The sequence below is a fragment of the Psammomys obesus genome, unplaced genomic scaffold (assembly GCF_907164565.1).
Source record: "Psammomys obesus unplaced genomic scaffold, mPsaObe1.curated_primary_1811, whole genome shotgun sequence".
Lineage (NCBI taxonomy): Eukaryota > Metazoa > Chordata > Mammalia > Rodentia > Muridae > Psammomys > Psammomys obesus.
Genome location: NW_026588368.1, coordinates 3,035,617 through 3,056,048, shown reverse-complemented (window position 1 = coordinate 3,056,048; position 20,432 = coordinate 3,035,617). Strand labels below are relative to the sequence as shown.

General features: G+C 48.8%; 1 protein-coding gene across 5 annotated transcripts in view; it reads right to left on the bottom strand.

Annotated features, from left to right (window-relative positions):
* The window catches only part of Rasgef1a (RasGEF domain family member 1A), an 80,533-nt gene that overhangs the window by 26,166 nt on the left and 33,935 nt on the right, over positions 1 to 20,432 (bottom strand). Inside the window, exon 1 of one of the 5 annotated variants that reach the window (XM_055604289.1) lies at positions 13,427 to 13,455. The exons of 2 other annotated variants lie outside the window; for them this stretch is intronic. In XM_055604289.1, the coding sequence (XP_055460264.1) occupies positions 13,427 to 13,438 (12 nt within the window). In that variant the 5' untranslated portion in view covers positions 13,439 to 13,455. Of the gene's footprint in view, positions 1 to 957; positions 977 to 13,426; positions 13,456 to 20,432 lie in introns of those variants that run through there. 2 more of the 5 variants (XM_055604290.1, XM_055604293.1) reach the window with 2 other exon arrangements.

Here is a 20,432-nt window from a genome sequence, read left to right as displayed (position 1 = left end):
AAAATAAAATAAAATAAAATAAAATAAAATAAAATAAAATAAAATAAAATAAAATAAAATAAAATAAAATAAAATAAAAAGAATTGTAATGTGAATGTCTGATATGCAGGGTATCTGGTATCAACTCCTCATAAAGGGGCAGTCAAGGGCAGGGGGTTGTGACCCACAGGTTGAGAACCATGACTTGCTGAACCATAGATAGGCTCCATGAGGTGAATGAAGGACTGTGGCCTGCCTAGTCCCCAGCAAACCACAGTGCCAACACACAGCAGGTACTTAATAAATGTGCTCTGGAAGTCCTGCATCTTCAGCTCCTGAACCCTGGCTCCCCAGTTCCACTCCTCTACAGCACTGGTCTGTACTGGGCATGGGTCTAGGCAGGTCTGCTCCAAGCTAAGGGTCCCTGGGACAGCATATAGCTCACTGCCCATTGTGGTTCAGAAGGGGCTTCTACAAAACAGCCGGGAAGGTGCGGTGGCGGCTCTGTCGCAGGATTAATTTTAAGGACATGCTCAGCCTTCCCCTCGCTTGGGCGCTCTTTAAACACGTGACATTTGAGGAGAAGGCACGGCCTTGCCCCCACACCTGCCTCTTAACCGCTCTCACTTAAGCCTCCCATACATAAACACGTCCTCTCTCCTGCCCACACATCGCGCACACAAGCACACACCTCCCCCATGACCAGCCACTCCGTCACAGACCGCCCCCTCTCCAAGCGCTCACGGAGTAAACAGTGGTTTTGAGCCCAAGGACAGGGAAAATTCCAGGGTCGCCACCGCTCTTTACAAGTCTGCTCTGTCCTGGGCAGCCTTTGCTTTCTCCTGCCCTCCCAACCCCCTCCCCGCCGCCGGCAACGCCAAACCTCCCCCCACCCCCCTCCTCCTCTGCAGGTTTTCCAAGTGGCACTTAGCACCAAGTCTCTGGTGTCAGCAAAGGCTAGGAGGGCAGCAACTGTACCTTGGGTCAGACCCAAGTGGCGGCAGGTGTCCGGTTAGAGACGGGAGATTGTTGCCCTGCTGTCCTGGGCCAGCTCCCCTCCAGGTTTGGACCCATTTCCCCAGCTCCGGAGCGCAGAAACCTTAGCCTTGCAGTCCTGCTGTGGTCAAGGCGCTGCCCTGGAGCGCTCCCGACCCCTGTCCCCCTGTCCCGCGCTGTCACAGCCCTACCTGGGGCTCCAGAAACATCCTGGCTTCGGCTCCCGCTACCCGACCCGCAGGCGGTGTGGAAACTGGACTACCCTAGGGGCTGAGCCAGTGCCGCCTTTACCCGGGGACTTCCCTCCCATGGGCCCAGCCACCTGGGCGGAGCTGGCGAGATGTGAGAACCAGACCCTGGGAGGGGCACTAGCAAAGGACTGGGCGAGGCGTGGCGAGGCGTGCCAGCCGGCGGGGTGCACCGTGCTGGGTTTGGGAGTGGCGGAAGGGAAGGGTCGAGGCTCTGTGCCGGGTAGGGGGCGGGGGGGGGGGGTCCTGGTGACGTCCAGCGAAGGCCCGGGTCTCCTCCCTCTGGCCTCTCCCATTTCTCGCTCAGCAGGTGCCCGGCAGCGCTTAGTTCAAATTCCTCCCAAGGCTGGCGCTCACTCTGCACAGCTCTGGTCGGAAGCTTCTTAAATTCTGTCTATCCATCTCCCCCAGCGAACACCAGGGATAAGTAGATGCTATCGAGGAAGGGCTAATCTGAGGTGAGAGTGGAGGGGCTCTCCTGGCGCGTGGCGCAGGGGATCTCGCTCTAGCCACGGCACTGGGAAGGAATCCTGCCAGGTGGTCGCTCTCACCTAAACCTTGCGGTGGTCTCCCAATGCTGCCCCACCTCTGAGTTTAGGTGGCAGAGAATGCCCTCTCTGGGGATCAGGTACTGGGGAGGCAGAGGCTGGGAGGGCAGAGAGAAGTGGGCCAGGTTCTGTGAGTCAAAGCTGGTTGCTCATGCCATACTGGGGAGCTGAGGAGAGCTCTCAGCTAGAACTGAAGATATGAGCAGAGGATGCTCAGGGGCCTGAGGCAACCCCACAAGGGCAAGCCACCGTGCCTGGTGGACACTGATGACCCAGACTATCTCCAGCCTGGTCAAGATGCCCACTGCCGCCATCCCACCCTGCCTGCTCTCCGCCCAGCAGCCTGGAGGGTCACCCTTATCTCCTGCCATCTCCCTTCCCTCATTCTCCATCAGCTCTCTTACCCCTACAAAGATCAGTCAGCAGGCTGCCTCTTGGGTAGTGAGTTCTGTTTGGAGGAATTCTGACTGCTCGGCCCACTTCATTTTTCTCTTAAAAGGACACAAAGGACACAGATGTCCTCTCCGGCTCTGCCTCCCCTGCTTCTCTCCCAGCTTGCCCCAGAGCTGGACCTCACCTTTCTTTCCCGGGGCCTCAGAGCCCACAGGGGTGTTTATTACCTCCTGGAACAGCTCTGCAGATGGACGGTGAGGGGGGGGTGCACCAGTTCTCACACTGCCCCTCTTCCGACTCTGCATCTAGTTCCAGAGGATGCGAAGCTCACAGTGGCCTCTGCTGGCGATTCCAGGACCCACCCAGACCCTAGGGTGCTGGGCCCTTGCTAGGCTTGGGCCATCCCTTCAGAACATCCCTTGGTATTGTTCTAATACCAAGAGGGTGCAAAACTGGAGTCTTCCCTCTGGGAAGGCACCTGTCCCTGCCTTCTTTAGCCTTGTTCCTTGCCCTACAGGACACCTGGGTCCGAAGGTGATGGCCTTTCTCAAGAAGTCCATGTGCACAGTTAACAATCCAGTTGCCAAATGCTCCAAAGCAAACTCTCCCCCCTGCCCCTCTGAACAAACCAGTCCTCAGGTTGGAGGAGGGTGCTGGTAGCTGTTCCAGTACTGTCTCAGAGTCATGTGGTGCTCACTCACAAATGTCATCAGCACTGTCTAAGACTGTCAGTGGAGTAAATTCCCCCCTCACTGCCGAGAGGAAAGAGAGTCCATCTAGCGCTATCTCTGCAGACATGGACGAAGTTGTCTTTGTCACAAGTCTGACCTCAGCATGATGCACCAATTGACATCATTCCCAGTATCCAAGCAGCCAGGGAAGCTGGCAGGCCAATGGCTGACTCCTGTCAGATGTCCTGCTTAAAGCTGTAGGTGAGGTTGTCCTGCAGCAAAGGCTTGTGGAGCCTGACCTGAGACAGCACTGCCCTTACTAGGTTTGGCTCTGGAAAGCGGAGATGTGATGTGGTCTGTAGCTCTCGCTGGGATTACCAGAAAGCCGAGACACACAGGAGGAGATACTCCCCTCCTTACTTCAGACAACAGAGGCTGTACATAAAAGGAAACATAACGATCCTTGTCTATAAGTGACCACCCTGAGAGTGGTGGAGCAAAAGGCAAGGGAGCCTGGCTCTATGGAGACAGTGACCTGAGCAGCCTCCTATGCACAGGACAAGATGCTAGGCTGTAGCATTTAGTCTGCTCTTGCGGGTGGATGGACCCCATTAGGGCCCAGCTAAGGTCTTGGCACTCTGTCCACAACTTACAACATCTTGGTGATGACCACAGTGACAGCCAGAGTCCTGGGGCCTCGGGATTCTGATGCTCTGTCCCCCTAGGACCTCAGCTCCTCTAACCTGGCACGGAATGCTTCCCCAGGTGTGGGGCCAGTCCCCCTTAGGAGTCTGTCTGTATGTCATCTTCTCGCTGACATATTTAAAAGGTCACCTTCCACCCTGGCACTTTCCCCGCACCACTAAATGTCCCCCTTGAGTTACTCAACCCAACATTATCTTCCGCTTACTTATTAGTCTGCTTTGGACACATAGCACGAGCACCATGAGAGTAAGATCTTTATCTGCTCACTGCTCAACCAGTAGCTGTAACACGTCTGCACATAGGAGCATGGGGGGATCCATGCAGCATCCATGTGGAACATGTATATACATGTATATACACATGTGTGTATGCAGATACAGATATGGCGTTGGGTGTGGACGGTTATGTAGATATGGATTTGAACATAGAAGCAGAGATATAGACAGTACGATGGATATGGAATATGGAGAAAGATGTAGTTCAGCCTGTATACAGAAAGGGTATGAGCAAGAAATAGACACGGATAGAGCTATAAATACAGATATGGGACATAGACGTGGATTCAGGTGTAGACAGCCAACACAGGGCTCAATTCCATAAAATGTAAGGATTGAAGAGGCTAAAGGAAGTCAGAAGACCCTGCTTGTATAATGAACAAAATTATACAGAGGTACTTCACGAGATAGCAGCAAGTTTAAGTCACTGGAGTATCTTAGTCATCGGCCAGAGAGAAACTAAAACCACACGGTGAGAGTTCCACACACCCACCAGACCGGTAAAATCGAAAAGGCATAAAATGCCAAGTGCTGCCAAGGAGGTGTCAAAACCATGGCTCTCAGTCGCTGGTGGTAACATGGCTGGGGCAGCCGTGTGAGGGTGAGCTCCAACTGGCTTCTGGGAGCTGAGTCTGGGCCGGTCTTAAAGCTCCACCCTGAGCATACAGACTTGGCAGAAATGCTCAAGGTCCCACACCTCAAGGCATGTGAGCCCTGTCAGCAGTGGCTTCCAACTGAAAACAGCCCCGGCATCCTCCACAGAGGGTTGGATTTGTACCCGCCTCCCAGCAGAACTCAGATAGAGAATGACAACCACAGTTGCGTGGGTCTCAGTCCCACGCTACGGAGCAAAGACAATCAAGCACGCACATTCTGAGCTAGGATCCCACGCACGTCCAGCATAAGCCTGGCAGAGGTCCCTGGAGGGGCAGGAGCCGGGAAGGGTTTCCCTCACAGGGAGTCAACACGGCGTCTTCTGACCAGGCGCCACGTTCATGGTCCATTTCACCTTGTAAGCTGTGGCAAGAAGGCTGGAGGGGAAGAGCTGAGAAAGGACATCACAGCGGGGCAGGCAGAACTGACTGAGCTCCAAGGCCCTTCCAGGTCTCCTCTTGACCACATCTCAGTCAAGAAGGTGACTGGAAGGCAGGATCATGTGGGGCACTGGAATGCTGGCTGCCTCTCTTTGCCCCCCCCACACACAAATTAAGGTAATAATGGGATGAAGACCTTTCTTCTCTGCATTTCTCCCCTTTCCATGCCCCCTTCCTTCATCAAGTTCACTATTTACATACTTTCCCTAAACATTTTCCAGCTGCACAGCAGCAGTTCCACCATTGTCAGTTTTACACTCATTGGTGATGTATTAGTGGCAGCAATTAGTTTTAAGTGTATTTCCATATCATGCACAGCTTGACTGTACCGGGACAGACATCTGTTTTCTCCTCTCTGAGCTATACTGGGGCTTGATCCTTCAGAACGGTTTTCTCCAATAGGAAGATCATCACATAAAACAAGAAGTGGTGCCCAAGCCAACACACATGCAGTTGCAAGACAGAAACACAGAAACACAGATAAGCAAGGCAACACGGCTCCTCCAGATGATCACGACTCGGTGACCGAACTCAAAGCTTGTAAAATGCCAGACGGAGGCTTCAAAGCTTAGCAGTACAAACGACCTGCGGGACGATGAAAACAAGTGAATTAATTCAGTCCAGGCCGTGCAGAAGAAAGGCAGAAGCGCTGAGGAAGTTTTCAGCAAAGTGGATGAGGAAATTAGCCCCATGGGTGAAAAAGTCAGTGACGTGGGCAGAAAAGGTCAGCAAGGAAATTGAAGTAGAGAGGGGGCGTATGAATGCTGAAGAGTAAAGGCTCCCTGAATCAAACACACAAGGCCAGCAGAAAATGTGACCAAAGAGGGGAAATAATATTAGGGATGAGAGGAAAGGCTGAGGAACACTACATTCGAACATCGGGAGGCTGCGAGACAAGATAACACAAAAATCTGAGCTATGACCAAAAGGCCAAACCTAAGAACCCGCAGGGTCAAAGGACAAACTGAGTCAGACGTTAAGGGAAAATTGTGCAATGGCATAGCAGAAAATCCCCCAAATCTAGAGGACAAAATTCATACCTAAATACATGACCAGAAACCTCCCCATGACATGTCACAGTCAAGACATCCAAAATACAAACCAAAATTCAAAGCAAAAAAAAAAAAAAAAAAAATAGACTGAGAACTGTCAGGAAGGCCTGCTGTGGTGGTGCAGGCCTTAAATCCCCTTGAGGCTAGCCTGGTCTACACAGTGAGACCCTGCGTAAAACTACATACATACACATGCATCGTATAAGGTAGAAATGTCAACCTGCTTAGAAAGGAGAGCACAGAACAATAACATCAGGTCTTTAGGCAGCAGCCCTAAAAACTAGGAAATCGTGGAATTATACATTTCAAGGCCTAAATATAAACACTTGTCAACCAGGGAAGCTATCATTTAAAGCTGACGGAAAATAAGGACGTTTCAAGGCAGGCACAGACCAAGGCAGTTCATTAGCATCTAGTCATTGCCTCAGAAGATTCCTAAGGGAAAACTATACAGGAAGGAAGAAAGCCAGTTTCAGCCATAGGGGCACAGGAAGGGAAAATAAAAACAAAACCTCACAAGAGGAATGAACAAAGAAACACTAGACAGAGATCTATCATATCCAACAGGGTAAACCGGCAAATAACAGGGGAGAAAGAGAATAATAAACAAGTATCCAATCAATTCATTAAGTAACCAACGAGGTTACAGGGATTCAGGCTGGAAGTGAATTGGCTTGGTGAATAAAGTGCCTTCTGTGTGAAAGCATGAGAGCCTGAGTTCAAATCCCTAGCACCCACATAAAAGTTGAGGTAGCAGCCCTTGTGGATGAAGACACCAAGACTGACATCTGACCTCTGTGCATGTGCACATACAAACCAGCACATGCATGCACACACACAAATCTATAGGGATTAGTGGACAATTAATAATAATAATACCCTCAGATATAAATAATCTTAACTCACCAATACTACAGAGATTTAGAGTAGGTGACCAGATTAAAGATTGTGGTGGGAGAACCCAAATATTTTTTGTTTCCTAAAAACGCATCTCACTGGCAAAGACACAACCGATCAAGAGTCACAGGATTAAAATTATCTCTCAGGGGCTGGAGAGATGGCTCAGTGGTTAAGAATACTTGCTGCTCTTCCAGAGGTCCCAAGTTCGATTCCTAGTTCCAGGGCATCTGATGCCTTCTTCTGACCTCAGTGGGTCCTGCATACATGTAGTAAACATACATACACGCAGGCAAAACATCTATATACATAAAATTAAATTAAATTAAAAAGCCAGGTGCAGTGGCGCACACCTATAATCCCAGGACTTGGGGAGGAAGAGGCAGGAGGATCTCTGTGAGTTCAAGACTAGCCCGGTCTACAAAGTGAGTCCGGACAGCCAAAGCTACACAGAGAAATCCTGTCTTGGAAAAAAGAAAAAAGAAAAAAACTTATGCAAATATTCTTTAGCCAGTTGTGATGGCACACGCCTTTAATGCCAGAGCTCAGGGAGGCAGAGGCAGGTGGATCTCTGGGAGTTCAAAGCTAGCCTGGTCTACAAATAGAGTCCAGAACAGCCAATGCTACAAAGAAAAGCCCTGTTTCAAAAAACCAAAACCTATATACATATGTGTTTTTATTTATTTATCAAGTTATTAGAAGCTGAAAACAAATCATTGTGCAGTTACTGACAGTTGGTAAAGTAGACTTCAAATCAAAATTGGTCAGAAGAGATAGAGATTAACTACCTGCTAATAAATGGAATAAGTTATCAAGAGAATGTAACAATTGTTAACACACACATACACACACACACACACACACACACACACACACGAAGAAAAGGCCTTCAGTGAAGCTCAACATCCCTTATGATAAAAAAAAAAAAAACCTGAAAAAAATGTGGATAGAAGGAACACACATGAACACAATAAAGGCTATAGGTGACATGATAAATAGGGAACTGGAAGTGTTTCTTGTAAAATCTGAAGTGAGCTAAGGGTGCCCGCTCTCTCCACATTTATTCAAGTGTAATACAACATATTGCTCAAAATCTTAGCTAACGCAATAAAACAAGAAATAAAAGTAGGGAAGGAAGAATTCAAATTATCCCTATTTGTAGACACCTTGATCCTGCTTCTAAAGGACTCGAAAGTCTCCAGCAGAAAACTCCTGGAACTGTAAGCAGCAAAACGGCGGGACACAAAGCGCACACAAACACCACCGGCCTTCCTGCATGCCAATCACAAACCTGCTGAAAAAGAAACTAGAGGAAAACCCCATTCACAATAGTTTCAGAGTGAAGACAGAAACAAACAAAAAAACAACTCGGAATAAATCTAACTAAGGAGGTGTAAAACATCTATAATGAAACCTGTGAGGCACTAAAGAGAGAGACTGAAGAGAAAAGACCTCCCATACTCTTCGATTGGAAAATTACTAATACGAAAATGGCCATATCACCAAAAAGCAATCTACGCATCCAATACATCCCTATAAAAATCCCAATTGTACGCATTCAAAAATGCAAAATTTCATATTTCCGTACAAAAGACCTCAGATAGCCAAAGCAATCCTCAGCAGAAAGACCACAATGCCTGATCTCAAACTATACCACAGAGCCACAGTAACAAAAACAACCAACTGAATAGAATGTCAGAGCCAGGAATACACACGTAGCAACGGCTACCCTATGTTTTACAAAGGTGTCACACCCTGGAGAGAAGACCGCCTCTTTGACAGAGGCTGCTTGGAGAACGGGATCCTCACATGCCGAAGAGTGAAACCTCAGCCTGCACCTCTCGGCCCGTGCAAAATTCAGGTCAAAGGTGGATCCTAACTCAGGCTCTGAACCTGTAAAAGAAAATTAGAGATGTGACATTTCAACATGTAGCTGAAGAGTCTTTGAAATAAAGACTCTAATAATATGAGAAATAATGCCAAGAGCCAACAAATAAAATTAAAAAGTTTTTGCAAAGAAAGGGAACAATGACCAGAATATTATATATATATATATATATATATATATATATGAAAATATTTTTCAAATGTGTGTATGTATATATATATACATATATGCATACATATATAGAAAGAGAATACACAGGATTGGTTACTATACAGAATATATACAAAACTGAAAAAATTAAACTCCAGACAAAATCCCAAATTATCCAATCAATAAATGGGCTATTGAACTGAATAGACACCCCTCAAAAACAAAACACAGGGCCTGGGGAGATGGTTCAGCTGGTGACCTGCCTACCTGCAAGCTTGAGACCCTGAGTTTGGGTCCCCAGCACCCACATTAGAGCCGGCTTACAGGACCGGCACCTGTCACCTTAATACTGTGGAAGCAGAGACAAGCGGATCCCCTGAGGCCATCGGCCAGCCAGTCTAGACAAATCAGTGAGCCTCAGATTCCGTGAGAGACCTTACCTCAGAGAATAAGGTGGGCAGCACTTGAGGAAGACGCCCAATGTTGACCTCTGCCCCCACAGGCACGTTCACACGCATATACTGTGCACAAGGCCACACTAACTAGTGCATGTACCACACACACATCACACCACACCCAACGTGCCACACACAGAGAAAAAACTGAAATAGAGCTAGAAGAACAACAGACCATAAGGGGAAATGCAGACAGACTAGCAAGCACCAAGATAGCAAACAAGGGGCTAGACAGACGTCACAGCGGTTAAGAGCACTGGCTGCTCTTCCGGAGGATCCAGGTTCAGCCCCCACATGGTAGTTTACGAACAGTTCCAGGGATCCGACATCCTCTTCTGACCTCGATGGACCAAGCACATCCATGCAGGCAAAAACACTCAGGCACATAAAATAAGTTTTATAAATTAGAAGTCCAACAACAAACACTGGTGAGGATGTAGGGAAAGAGACAGCCTAAGAATTCTCTAGTGTTGTTGTAAACTGGCACAATCACTATGGAAATCAGTTTGGAGGCTTCTCAGAAAATGCGGAACTACCAAAGGAGCCAGCTATACCACTTCAGGGATAATATTTGAAATATCCTATGTCAGCATACCACAGAGGCATTCACACATCCATGTTCATTGCTGCTTTGTTCACAGTAGCCAAGAAATGGAGCCAACTTAGATATCTGTCAATCGATGATAAAGAAAATGTGACACTCGTTACAGAATACAATTTTGTTTAGATGTAAAGAAAAAGGAGGCTGGAGAGACGGCTCAGAGGTTAAGAACACCAATGTTCTTCCAAAGGTCCTGAGTTCAATTCCCAACAATCTCATCGTGGGTCATAACCAGTCATAACAATCTATAGTAAGATCTGGTGTGCAGGCAGAATGTTGTATAAATAATAAATAAATCTTTAAAAAAAAAAAAAGAAAGAAAAGAAAAAGGAAGTTTGAGGAAAGTGGATAGAACCATATATCATTATGCCAAGTGAAATAAGCCAGATTCATGAAGACATTCATGTTTTCCCTCATATGTGGATCCCCAAACAAAAAAAATGTGTGTGAAGTTTGTGTGTGATTGTGTGTGTATGAGTGTGTGTATGTGTGTGTGCTTATGTCTGTGTGTGTGTATGTGTGTGATTATTTATGTCTGTGTGCATATGTGTCCATGTAAGGGTGTGTGTGTTTGTGTGTTTTTCTGTTTGTGTCTCTGTATGAGTGTGTGTATGTGAGTTCATGTGAATGTGTGTGTGAGTGTGTCTGTGTGTGTGCATATGTTCATGTAAAAGTTAGGAGTCTGTGTGTGTGTGTTTGTGTGTTCATTTGAGGGTATGTGTGTGCATGGTATGTGTCTGTGTGTGAGGGTGTGTGTATGTGAGTGTGTATGAGTATGCTGTGAGTGTATGAGTGTGTGTTCATGTGAGGGTTACACGTGTGAAGATTATTGTTCAATGTCAGCATCATTTCTTGACTGTGGATGTCTTTGTTTTTTGAGTCAGAGTCTCTCATTTGGCCCCAAACTCCCAGATTAGACTAGGCTGGCCAGCCAGTGAACCCCACGGATCTGCCTGTTTCTACTTCCTCACTGCTGTGCTACAAGCATGTATTGCCACGCCCAGCTTTTCTACACAGGTTTTTGGAACCAAACTCAGGCCATCACACTTTAATGGCAAGCACTTTACTAAGATATCACCCAAGGCTCTCTTTTAAAAAATTTTTTTTTTTATATAGAATTTCCATCCCTTCCTCTTCCCCTCTAATTCCCTCAGGTCCCCCAAATTCATGACCTCTTTATTATTGTCACACACACACACACACACACACACACACACCCCAACCCACTGAGCCCACTAGTGCTACTCATGTGTACTTATGTTTAGGGCTGACCAGCGGGGGTTGGATTGGGGTTGAATAATCCATCAGCAGGGCTCGTCCCTACAGGAAACTGAGTCTCTTTCTCTCAACAGCTGTTGGTTGTCTGTAGTTCTTCAACCTTGTGAAATTTCCCCCATCCGTGTTGGCATGTTGACTTGTGTGGTCATTGTGCAGGCCTTGTTTGGGCAACCAAATAGTTGGCGTTCATGGGTACAGCATCCTGCCTCATCTAGAAGATGAGACATTAAGCTGGTGTCCTGGTCCTCTGGCACTCCTGGCCTTTCTACCCTCTCATCTGTGATGTTCCTGAGCCTTAGGAGTAGGGGTTGCTGTGTAAATGTGCCAACTGGGGCGGGGCACCACCACAGTCACTTTGACCAGCTGTGGATCTCTGCAACAGTCTTCATCTGAAAAAATGGAAGCTTCTTTGATGAGGGGTGAGACCTATGCTTATCTGGCTGGGCAGGGGCACAGGCTGCAGGGCCAGCACAATCAGTGAGGACCTCCATTCCTTCTTGTTTGAGACAGTGACTCATTATACATCTCAGGGCAGCCTGTCACGATTGCTCCTCCTGCCTCAGCCTCTTGAGTTCAGAGATTACAGTATGTGCCACTGAGCCTAGTTCTAACAATTCCTTACACACTAAAACTATCCAAAAACAAATAAATAAAGGAGAAAGCTGGCCAGAATGGCACATCCCAGATGTAGATCTTTATGACTTTAGGTTAGGCAGTGTTTTCCTAGATATGACATGAGCAACATGAGCAACAAAAACAAACAATAAGAACAGCTAAATTGGACTTTATCTCAAAGGAGGCTGTTTAGAAATTGAGGCATGATGGCACATGTCTGTAATTCTAGCACTCTGTGACTGAGGCAAGAGAATTATGGGTTTGAGGCCATCCTTAGATGCACAGTAAAGTCCTGTCTTGGGGAAAAAGAAAGACAGAAAGACAATAAGAAAGAAAAAAAGAAAGGAAGGAAGGAAGAGAAAGAGAGAAAGAAAGAAAGAAAGAAAGAAAGAAAGAAAGAAAGAAAGAAAGAAAGAAAGAAAGAAAGAAAGAAGAAAGAAAGACAGACAGCAGGAAGGGGAGGCAGAAGATGGGGGGCAGGAGAAAGAGGGCGAGAAGGAAAGAAGAGAGGGATAGAGGTACGGAAGAAAGGGCGGGAGAAAATATCTGCATACCACATATGCCATAAAGCTCTAATATCCAGAATATAAAAAGAACTTTTAGAATTCAGGAACAGAACCTATGTATCGAACAACAGAAGAACAGATTTTTTTTTGCTACACATATGTACACAATGGATTGTTTTCAGACATAAGGAAGAACGGAGTCACTTGGTTTGCAGGAAAATGAACGCAACTGAAGAAATCATATTAAGCTCATTAAGCCAATCTCAGAGAAACAAACACATAGTCTGTTGTTTGTTGTTTCTAGATTTTATGTAGCAACACAAAATCATGTGTGTGCATATGGCACGGAAGTGGAAGCAAAAAAACACCTAGGGAACAAAGGCAGACAGGAGGGGTGGAGAAAACATGCTATATGAACACTCTATACCCGTGTGGAACGTCCTTATGCGACACAATAAGTATGCACAATGGAAACTTTTAATGATATTGAAAAATAATTTAATGATAGACATCACAATTAAAAAATGGGAAACAGAGCTGACAGCCTATTTCTCCAAAGAAGGGACAGCATTAACTGTCAGGAAAATGCAAACCCAAACCACAATGAGGCAGTAGCTCACAACCGCAGAGGCAGGTATCGTCGGGAGACAGATAATAACGAGTGTTATTGATGACGCTGACACACATATTCTGCTGGTGAAGACGGGAGGTTGTGCTGTTGCTTTGCAGAACAGGCTGCTAGTTCTCTGCACCATTAAGCGGTGATCGCAGGACTTGGCAAGTCCATGTCTGCATATATATATATATATATCCAAGACATTTGAACACATGCCCACACAAAAACTTGTGTACACATGGTTCGGGGCTGTTGCTGTGAGAAGGGGCGGTGGCTGCTAATGGATGCGGCCTTTCTTTTTTGTAACAAACACATTCTGGAGTGTGGCAATAGTTCCACAGCTTGTACACTACAAGAGTAGTTACTTAAAAGATTTATGCTATACAAGTCGGTACTAAAGCAAGCAGATAAGACAATGGCTAAGAGTGTGCATCCAGGATGGAACCCAAGACCCCTTACCTTCTTTTCCATAATCTAATAGTTGGCAAGGGCCTGCTGCAGACTTAATTTGCATTTATTCGGTGATGAGTGAGAGCCAGTCACCCTTTTATTTTTTAACATGCTCCTCTGGGGGCTTCCCCATTTATTGGACTGGTTTGCGTGGGTGTTGTTGGCGACGGTGGTATTTCTCCTTATTGATCCCTTATCTACCTGGTCAGCATGGGCTTGGACTGTTTCAGGTGGCGGTGAGAAGCTGTAAACATAAACACCCGAGTCCTAGTCCTGGTGAAAAGAAAACACAAACACTAAGTGATACATTCTGCAGTAGGGCAGGGAGTGCAGGGAGAAAACAGGAGGGGGCAGGGCGGGTCAGGAGCTCTGTTTATACAGATGGGGTGAGAAGGCCTTTCTGTGTGAAACAACCTTTGTAGGAAACAGAGGCCTCGGGGAGGGGCACTTTGGTCTATAAAGGAACAGCGGGGTCTGGAGGGGGCTAAGGGGTGAGAGCAGCTGCTGGTGGGACTTCAGGGGCAGGATGGAGGTTCCTAAATTGCAGGAACCTCCCAACACGTGCTTCCCAAACTCGCAATGAACACATGAAACCACAGCCAGGGCCAAACTCTATGCAAATCACAGTTGTTGGCTTCTCCTTGCCATATCTGAGTTGGTGGTCACCATCCATGGGATTTAGGGCATTAAGCAAAAGGAAGGTGGTCTGAACACACTGGATGTGAGAGAGTCCGGCAACCGGGATGGCTCCTGGAGGGCAGAGAGTATGTACAGGGCAGACACACTGGACACGGACAGAACCCACCTCCCAGGCAGGAGAGGAGGGCGGCACCGGGTTTCATCACCCTTCTTAGGGTGTCAGGCAGTTTAAAAGTGGAATTGTGTATTTAGGGAACTCTTCCCTTAATGCTTATTCTGGGACACAGGTGACGAGGTGGAACACAGTGTTAGACAAACCAAGCTGAAGGAGCCTCCCCGGGCCACAGTCTGTTTGCTTCTGACAGGAACGTGTCCTCTCTCGGTTTTGGAAGACGGAGTCTGAAACCAAGTGTGGGCACGGGGCAGGCTCTTCTGAGGCTCTGGGGAAAGCTCCCCCTTGCCCATTTCTCTGCCTAGCCTCTCACATCGGACACTACCTGCCTTCTGCTGCCTCTTGTTTTCTACCTCCACCCGGCAGCACGGCCATCTCCCCTGTCTCTCCCTCTGAGAGACTCAGGACCAGTCTCGACCCAACTTGGCTTCAAGGTAACGTGTGCATCTGCAGAGATCCCATCCATGTGCCCCACACAGGCCAGGTTCGAACTACTGCACTTTTTTTTAACCTCCTCAGTGGGGTTTGTTCACTTCTCTACTGCTAGGAATGGGACTCGGGTCCCTGCATGGGACTGCCCATACCTCAGCTTCTTAAAACACTTGATGGCTTCATTTTGCTCAAAGAGGAGGACGTGGCTCCTGACACGCAGGGCGTGACCCAGACACCCCCGGGGCCTCCTTCCACTGCTCCTGGGTGACCCTGCCCCAAATGAACCTACACGTCGAAGGCCTTCTTTTACAGGACTTACCAGACGGAAGCCCCACCGTCCTCCTAGCACTGTCTGCCTCTGCCAGGCAACGTCCATCTTACCCCTCCACCTTTGCTATTATTTAACTTTCTTGGATTTTCTTTCATGTGGTGGCCTTTACTGCCAAAGAAAATTTGGAAATATCTGCCATGGACGTGCCACATTTCCTCAATGGAAAGCACTGGGAAGGAAGGGGTCACGGCCACTGGTCTCCAAGTTCATCCCCCCTCCCTTTAGACTCTGGCCCAAATCACCTGATAGTTGCATGTGATGAAGAACCAACAATACCTCTTCTTAAAGGAAACACACAGACCTGTGGGACGGGTCACACCGGGGGACAGGGCTCCCCATTAGACCTCCCCCTGTGGATTTGACCCCATCAGACTGCTGCACACTTGTGCCAAAAATAGCCTTTCGTTCACACATACAATCCAAGTTTGCTTTCCACAGCTGTGATGAGCAATGACGATAAGCAATTCTGGAAAGAAAAGGCATTTTTTGTCTTATTTTATGTTCCTATCAGGACATACCATCAGGAGAAACCAGGGCAGGAACACAAGGTAGGAACCTGAGGCAGAAACTAAAGCAGAGGCCATGGAGGCTGCTGCTTACCAGCTTGCTTCCATAGCTTGCTCAGCCTGCTTTTTCATCCAAACCACGACTACATGCCCAACGACGTCATCACCACAGTGGGCTGGACCTTCTCACATCACTCATTAATCAAGAAAATGTCCCACAGACATACTCAAAGGCCAGTCTGAGGGGCATTTCTTTCTCAGTTGAGGTCTCTTTCTTCCCAGATGATCCTCGCTTGTGTCAAGTTGACAGAAACTAACCAGTGAACCATCCCAGGAAAGGACCAACTGGTGGTGAACCACAAAGGGACTAGGTCACAGGTCTGGGGGAGGTCTCTGGTCAGGATGGCTAGGAAACGTCCCAGTCACGGTCTTGCCTGTTGGGAAGGCACCCTCCCCTCCCCTACACGGTGCAATTGTCATCTGTCCAGAGCAGCTGAGGGAATCTCTCCTTTGGGACTAATGGCCTTTCTACCTCTCCTAAAGGAAGTCTCAGAACCTGTGACCTTGTATGGGTGATACCTGGCAGGCCCAGACAGTTCCATTAGAGCTGAAAATGCCCAAAGTAGCATCCTGTTCTATACTAGGTTTTTGAGGCCTGCAGCATCTGGTCCCAAAAACACGTGTGGTCCTCAAGCACCCAGCAAGGTAGGACCCTAGCCAAGTCTTCCAACTTCACAGCCAGCGCAGAATGAGAATGTCAGTGTCTATACACAGCGCAGGTAGGCAGGGATGGCCTGGAATTGCCCACTGGGCCAGCTAGCTCTATGTCCCTCAGAAAGCACTTGCTGAGGAGCCCATGGCAGGTGCCATGTATGAGTCCAAGACAAAGGATACTCCTACAGCTTTCCCAGCCTCCGCACTGAGAACTGATACAGACGCCAAGGCCTCTGCGCCCCTTAGCCTGGTGATGAAGTTCCTGGGAAAATGCTAATGTGTAGATTCAATGTACATTTTTAAAGCAAGTTTATGCAATGCCCTCTGCGGTGCAGCCTGCGAGGGAGACAACCCTAGACCTGTAACAGGGTCTCATAGGGTGAAGGTCCTGGTGTTTCGCCTCTTTTGGAAAATGTAGGTTGGGGAATGTACCCAAGACACCAAGCACAAAGGCCCATGTGGGTCCCTCTTCCCCACTGGCAAGGATGTGTCCTGGAGGGAGGAAGTCAGTCCTCAACCCAGGCTGGTCTGAGCAGTTAAGGATTTCCTGGTTCCCAGCTGGAAGGGATGATGAGCTGATGATCCCTTGGTAAGTACCAGGCCAGGAGGATATGACTGTGAAGGCACCAGGAACCCAGAAGTGCACAGGAGGGGCCCTAGGGGAGAGGCCAGCTCTGCAGATTGGGGCCTGGGCTCACTCCTCTGCACCCCAAGTTCTGAGATTGTTTCCTTTCCCATCCCAGTCCAATTGGCCGATGCACTTCAGAGAAGTGTTTCTTTGCATCTGGCATGGGTCCCTGCTGTCCCTTGTCATTCTTCCTGCAGTGAGGGGTGTGTGTGCAGCCTGCCTGGACCTGTCAAAACCATCCCAACTCAATGGTGTTGTGACATGCAATACAGAAAAAGGTACCTGTCCTGGTTTGAACAAGAATGCCCCCATGGGCTCATTTGTTTGAATACTTGATCTCTAGGTGGTAAAATTGTTTGGGAAAGGTTAGGATGTGTTGCCTTGTTGGAACTGGCGTGTCCCAAGGGTGAGGTCTGAAGTTTCAAAATCCTCCTGTTGTCCCAGGGCACTCTGCTTCCTGTTTGTGGATCAGGATGTGAGCCCTCAGCTGCTTCTCCGGTGCCATGTTGCCTGCTCGTTGCTATGCTCCTCACCATGATGATGGTGGTGGAATCGCAGCCCTCTGGAACTGTGAGCCTCAAATAAACCCTGCTATAACTTGTCTTGGCCATAGCAATGATGTTTTATCACAGCAGCAGTAAAGTAACTAATACAGTGCTTAAGACATCGAGGATGAATGGCAGACCCAACTCTGTAGGCCAGACCTGGGAAGGCAGAGGAACCAGACCTAGGGAACAGAGGCCTTGATCTTGATGAACACCGACAGGGGGAGCCTGGGCTGCAAGACTTATGGGAATCAACATCTCACAACCATTTCTAGCAAGGCTGCCTGGAGAGGGACAAAGAGGCAAAGGGCCTCAGAGCTAAGCAGGATAAACCTTCGTGTGTCCACTGAAGAGGGAGGCCTTGATTAGCCACCATGCAGGGTCCAGCCCTAATGGCTTCAGCTGGTCAATGAATGGGTGATAGGGCCGGTAAGGATTTGAAAAAGAGTGGTTCCCAATGGCTCATAGATTTAAATATTTGGTCATTATGGAGTGGTGCTACTTGACAGGGTTAGGAGGTGTGGCCTTGTTGGAGGAAGTATGTCATTGGAAGATGGGCTTTGGGATTTTCAAATACTAAAGCCAGGCCCATTGTCTTTTCTCTCTTCCTGATGCCAGCCAGTCTGGCTGTAGAACGCTCAGCTGCTTCTCCAGCACCATGTCCGACTGTGTGATCACCATGCTTCCCACCATGACAACAGTGGACTAAACCTCTGAACTGTAGGCAAGCTTCAGTTAAATGTTTTCCTTTATAAGAGTTGTCATGGCCATATGTCTCTTCCCAGCAATAGAACACTGACTAAGACATGGCCCATCTGTGCCTCCCCCACAAGACCCTGTACCCAGGCAAGGCAGAAAACCTGTCTGGGAGGCAGGTCCATTAGCCAAAATGTCTTCTGAAAAGTCACTCCCCCCTCACCTGGCCAGCAGCGAAAGAGGTCAGGCTGCATGAGTTCGTGGGCACTCACAAGCCCATAAGGCTTCTCCACTATCCAGGCTGGGGCACCCTCTGGCTGCCAGGAGCTAGAAGCAGGCCCCGTGGCCAGGCCAGTTCTGACTTGCCACTCCCCTGCACCCTGACCACCCATGGCAGAACTCAACCGAGAGGCAAAACCCTTCTCAACCCCCTTCCTGTAGGTCCCTCTGAGTTCCTGAAGTATATAGACTCCTGGTGGCAAGGTCTATATAGGCCCAGACTGCCGTGTCTCCTCTGTGCTCATGCCTAAACAAGGGGACAGTGCACACCAGCCCCAGGAAAGGCCCGGTTGGAGGGATCTCTCCTGTATATGACGAGGGTGGACTACACAAGGGACCCAATCAGGTTCCAGCCATTCAAGACCCCGTACGAAGGCCTCACTGACACCTACTGATGCATTCCCGCTGCCGTCTCATTCTTTACTGTGGCTTGCAGGTCATGCTTCCTGAGGATTCAGGGCCTGGCCAGTTCATTCCCCAGGAGGCACACCCTGCGAGTGGGTATGCCCTGCCAAAAGATGCTTTCACCCTCATTTCCAAAATGAAAATTTTTGGGGGGCCTTGTTACGTGGATATGGAGCTTTGCAAACGCGGGTAGGGAAGGCTCTTGGGGTGGAGATGACCCTCACTCAATTAACTGGTTGGCTTTGGTTACCAGGTCTAACACTGAGGTGCCCCCTAACCGCTCAGGTACAATCGATGACAGGCGAGGGTCAGGAGGCCAGCAGCGTGAGAGACTCTACCCTGTGCTGCCAGCTCTGAGGCGTGAGGAGTCACTGGAGAGGTCCGAGGCCTTTCTAGGCGGAGGGGCCTCAGGTGACAGCCCACAGGTAATAGAGACCTCATGTTAAAAAGGGTGACAGACGGATAGATAGCTGTGATTCTCTCCTGGCACCTCACTGCCCTTGCCACCACCCCGGCTGCACTTGTGAGCCCAGCAGGGATAGCTACAGTGACAGGGAGGAAGCATCTGGGCTTCCCCACCACACACACACACTGCCCCAGGCTTCACGAACACACACACTCACCTTGCTGGCTGCGGTACTGAATGTGGGAGCTGGGCCCAGGATGGGGGTCGGCCTCTCTACCTCCAAGAGACCCCACAGAGGACCAATCAAGACTCCAGAGCCAGGCTTTGCTCAAGGAAAAGAAACCTTTCCAGAAAAGCAGCTCCAACACTCCTACCATGAGGCTAGGCTTCGTATGATCCCAACTGCCCAAGGAAGAAACTACCTAGACAAAACTCCTACGGTCAGGACTTGGGAAACGCAGGATTGCAGAGGACAGGACACAGGGTCCTACCAGGTACCTATACCATCACCATGGCTCCGAGACCACTGAGAAGCTATGAGAGGCCATGGACATCCCACAGAAGAACCATGGCACCTCCCTCCCCCACTGATGGCTCCCAGCTATTGCCCCTTTGGATCTATGGGCTACTTGGCTTGCTCAGCCTGGCTTCACAGGAGCTGGGCACAGCAGAGGAGCTGGCAATGACTCCGGCACACTCCTGGTGGCAAGCATCTGTCTAAAGACTGTTGGCTTGAATCAGACTTTCTCTGGAGGCTCTTCCTGCCCCTTCTCCACTGTACTCAGTGCTCGGGGGCCTCCAGTCGCCCTGCTTCCTCACTCACTCATCCGTCCTCCCTCGTGCAAAGCACAGTCTGCTGCCAACGAGACCTGCAGCCGACCCTCCACACCTGAATCTATCACTGTGATACCTGGGCCCCTTCTGCCCCTGCCACAGGAGGTGCTGATCCAAGCGGGTCACTCCGGCTACCCCACAGGACAAAGCTGTGTTCGCTAAGCGTCTATGGGACAGGTAAGTCTGGAGGACATGGCTGTAGCTCAGAGACATGGAACCACTGTTATGCCATGTTCCAGGCAGGGGCTCTCCTGGGGCCTCTGAAATCCTCGGTTAAATCGGGAAAACAAAAGAGGCAGCCCATTCAGGGCACAGGAGCAATCACGTGAATGTCATGTAGCCATGTAGCCATTGGGTCTGATCACCTGGGACCCGTTGTGTGGCTGGCACCACTACAGTGTTGAAAAGGGAAAAGGGCACCTGGGGCC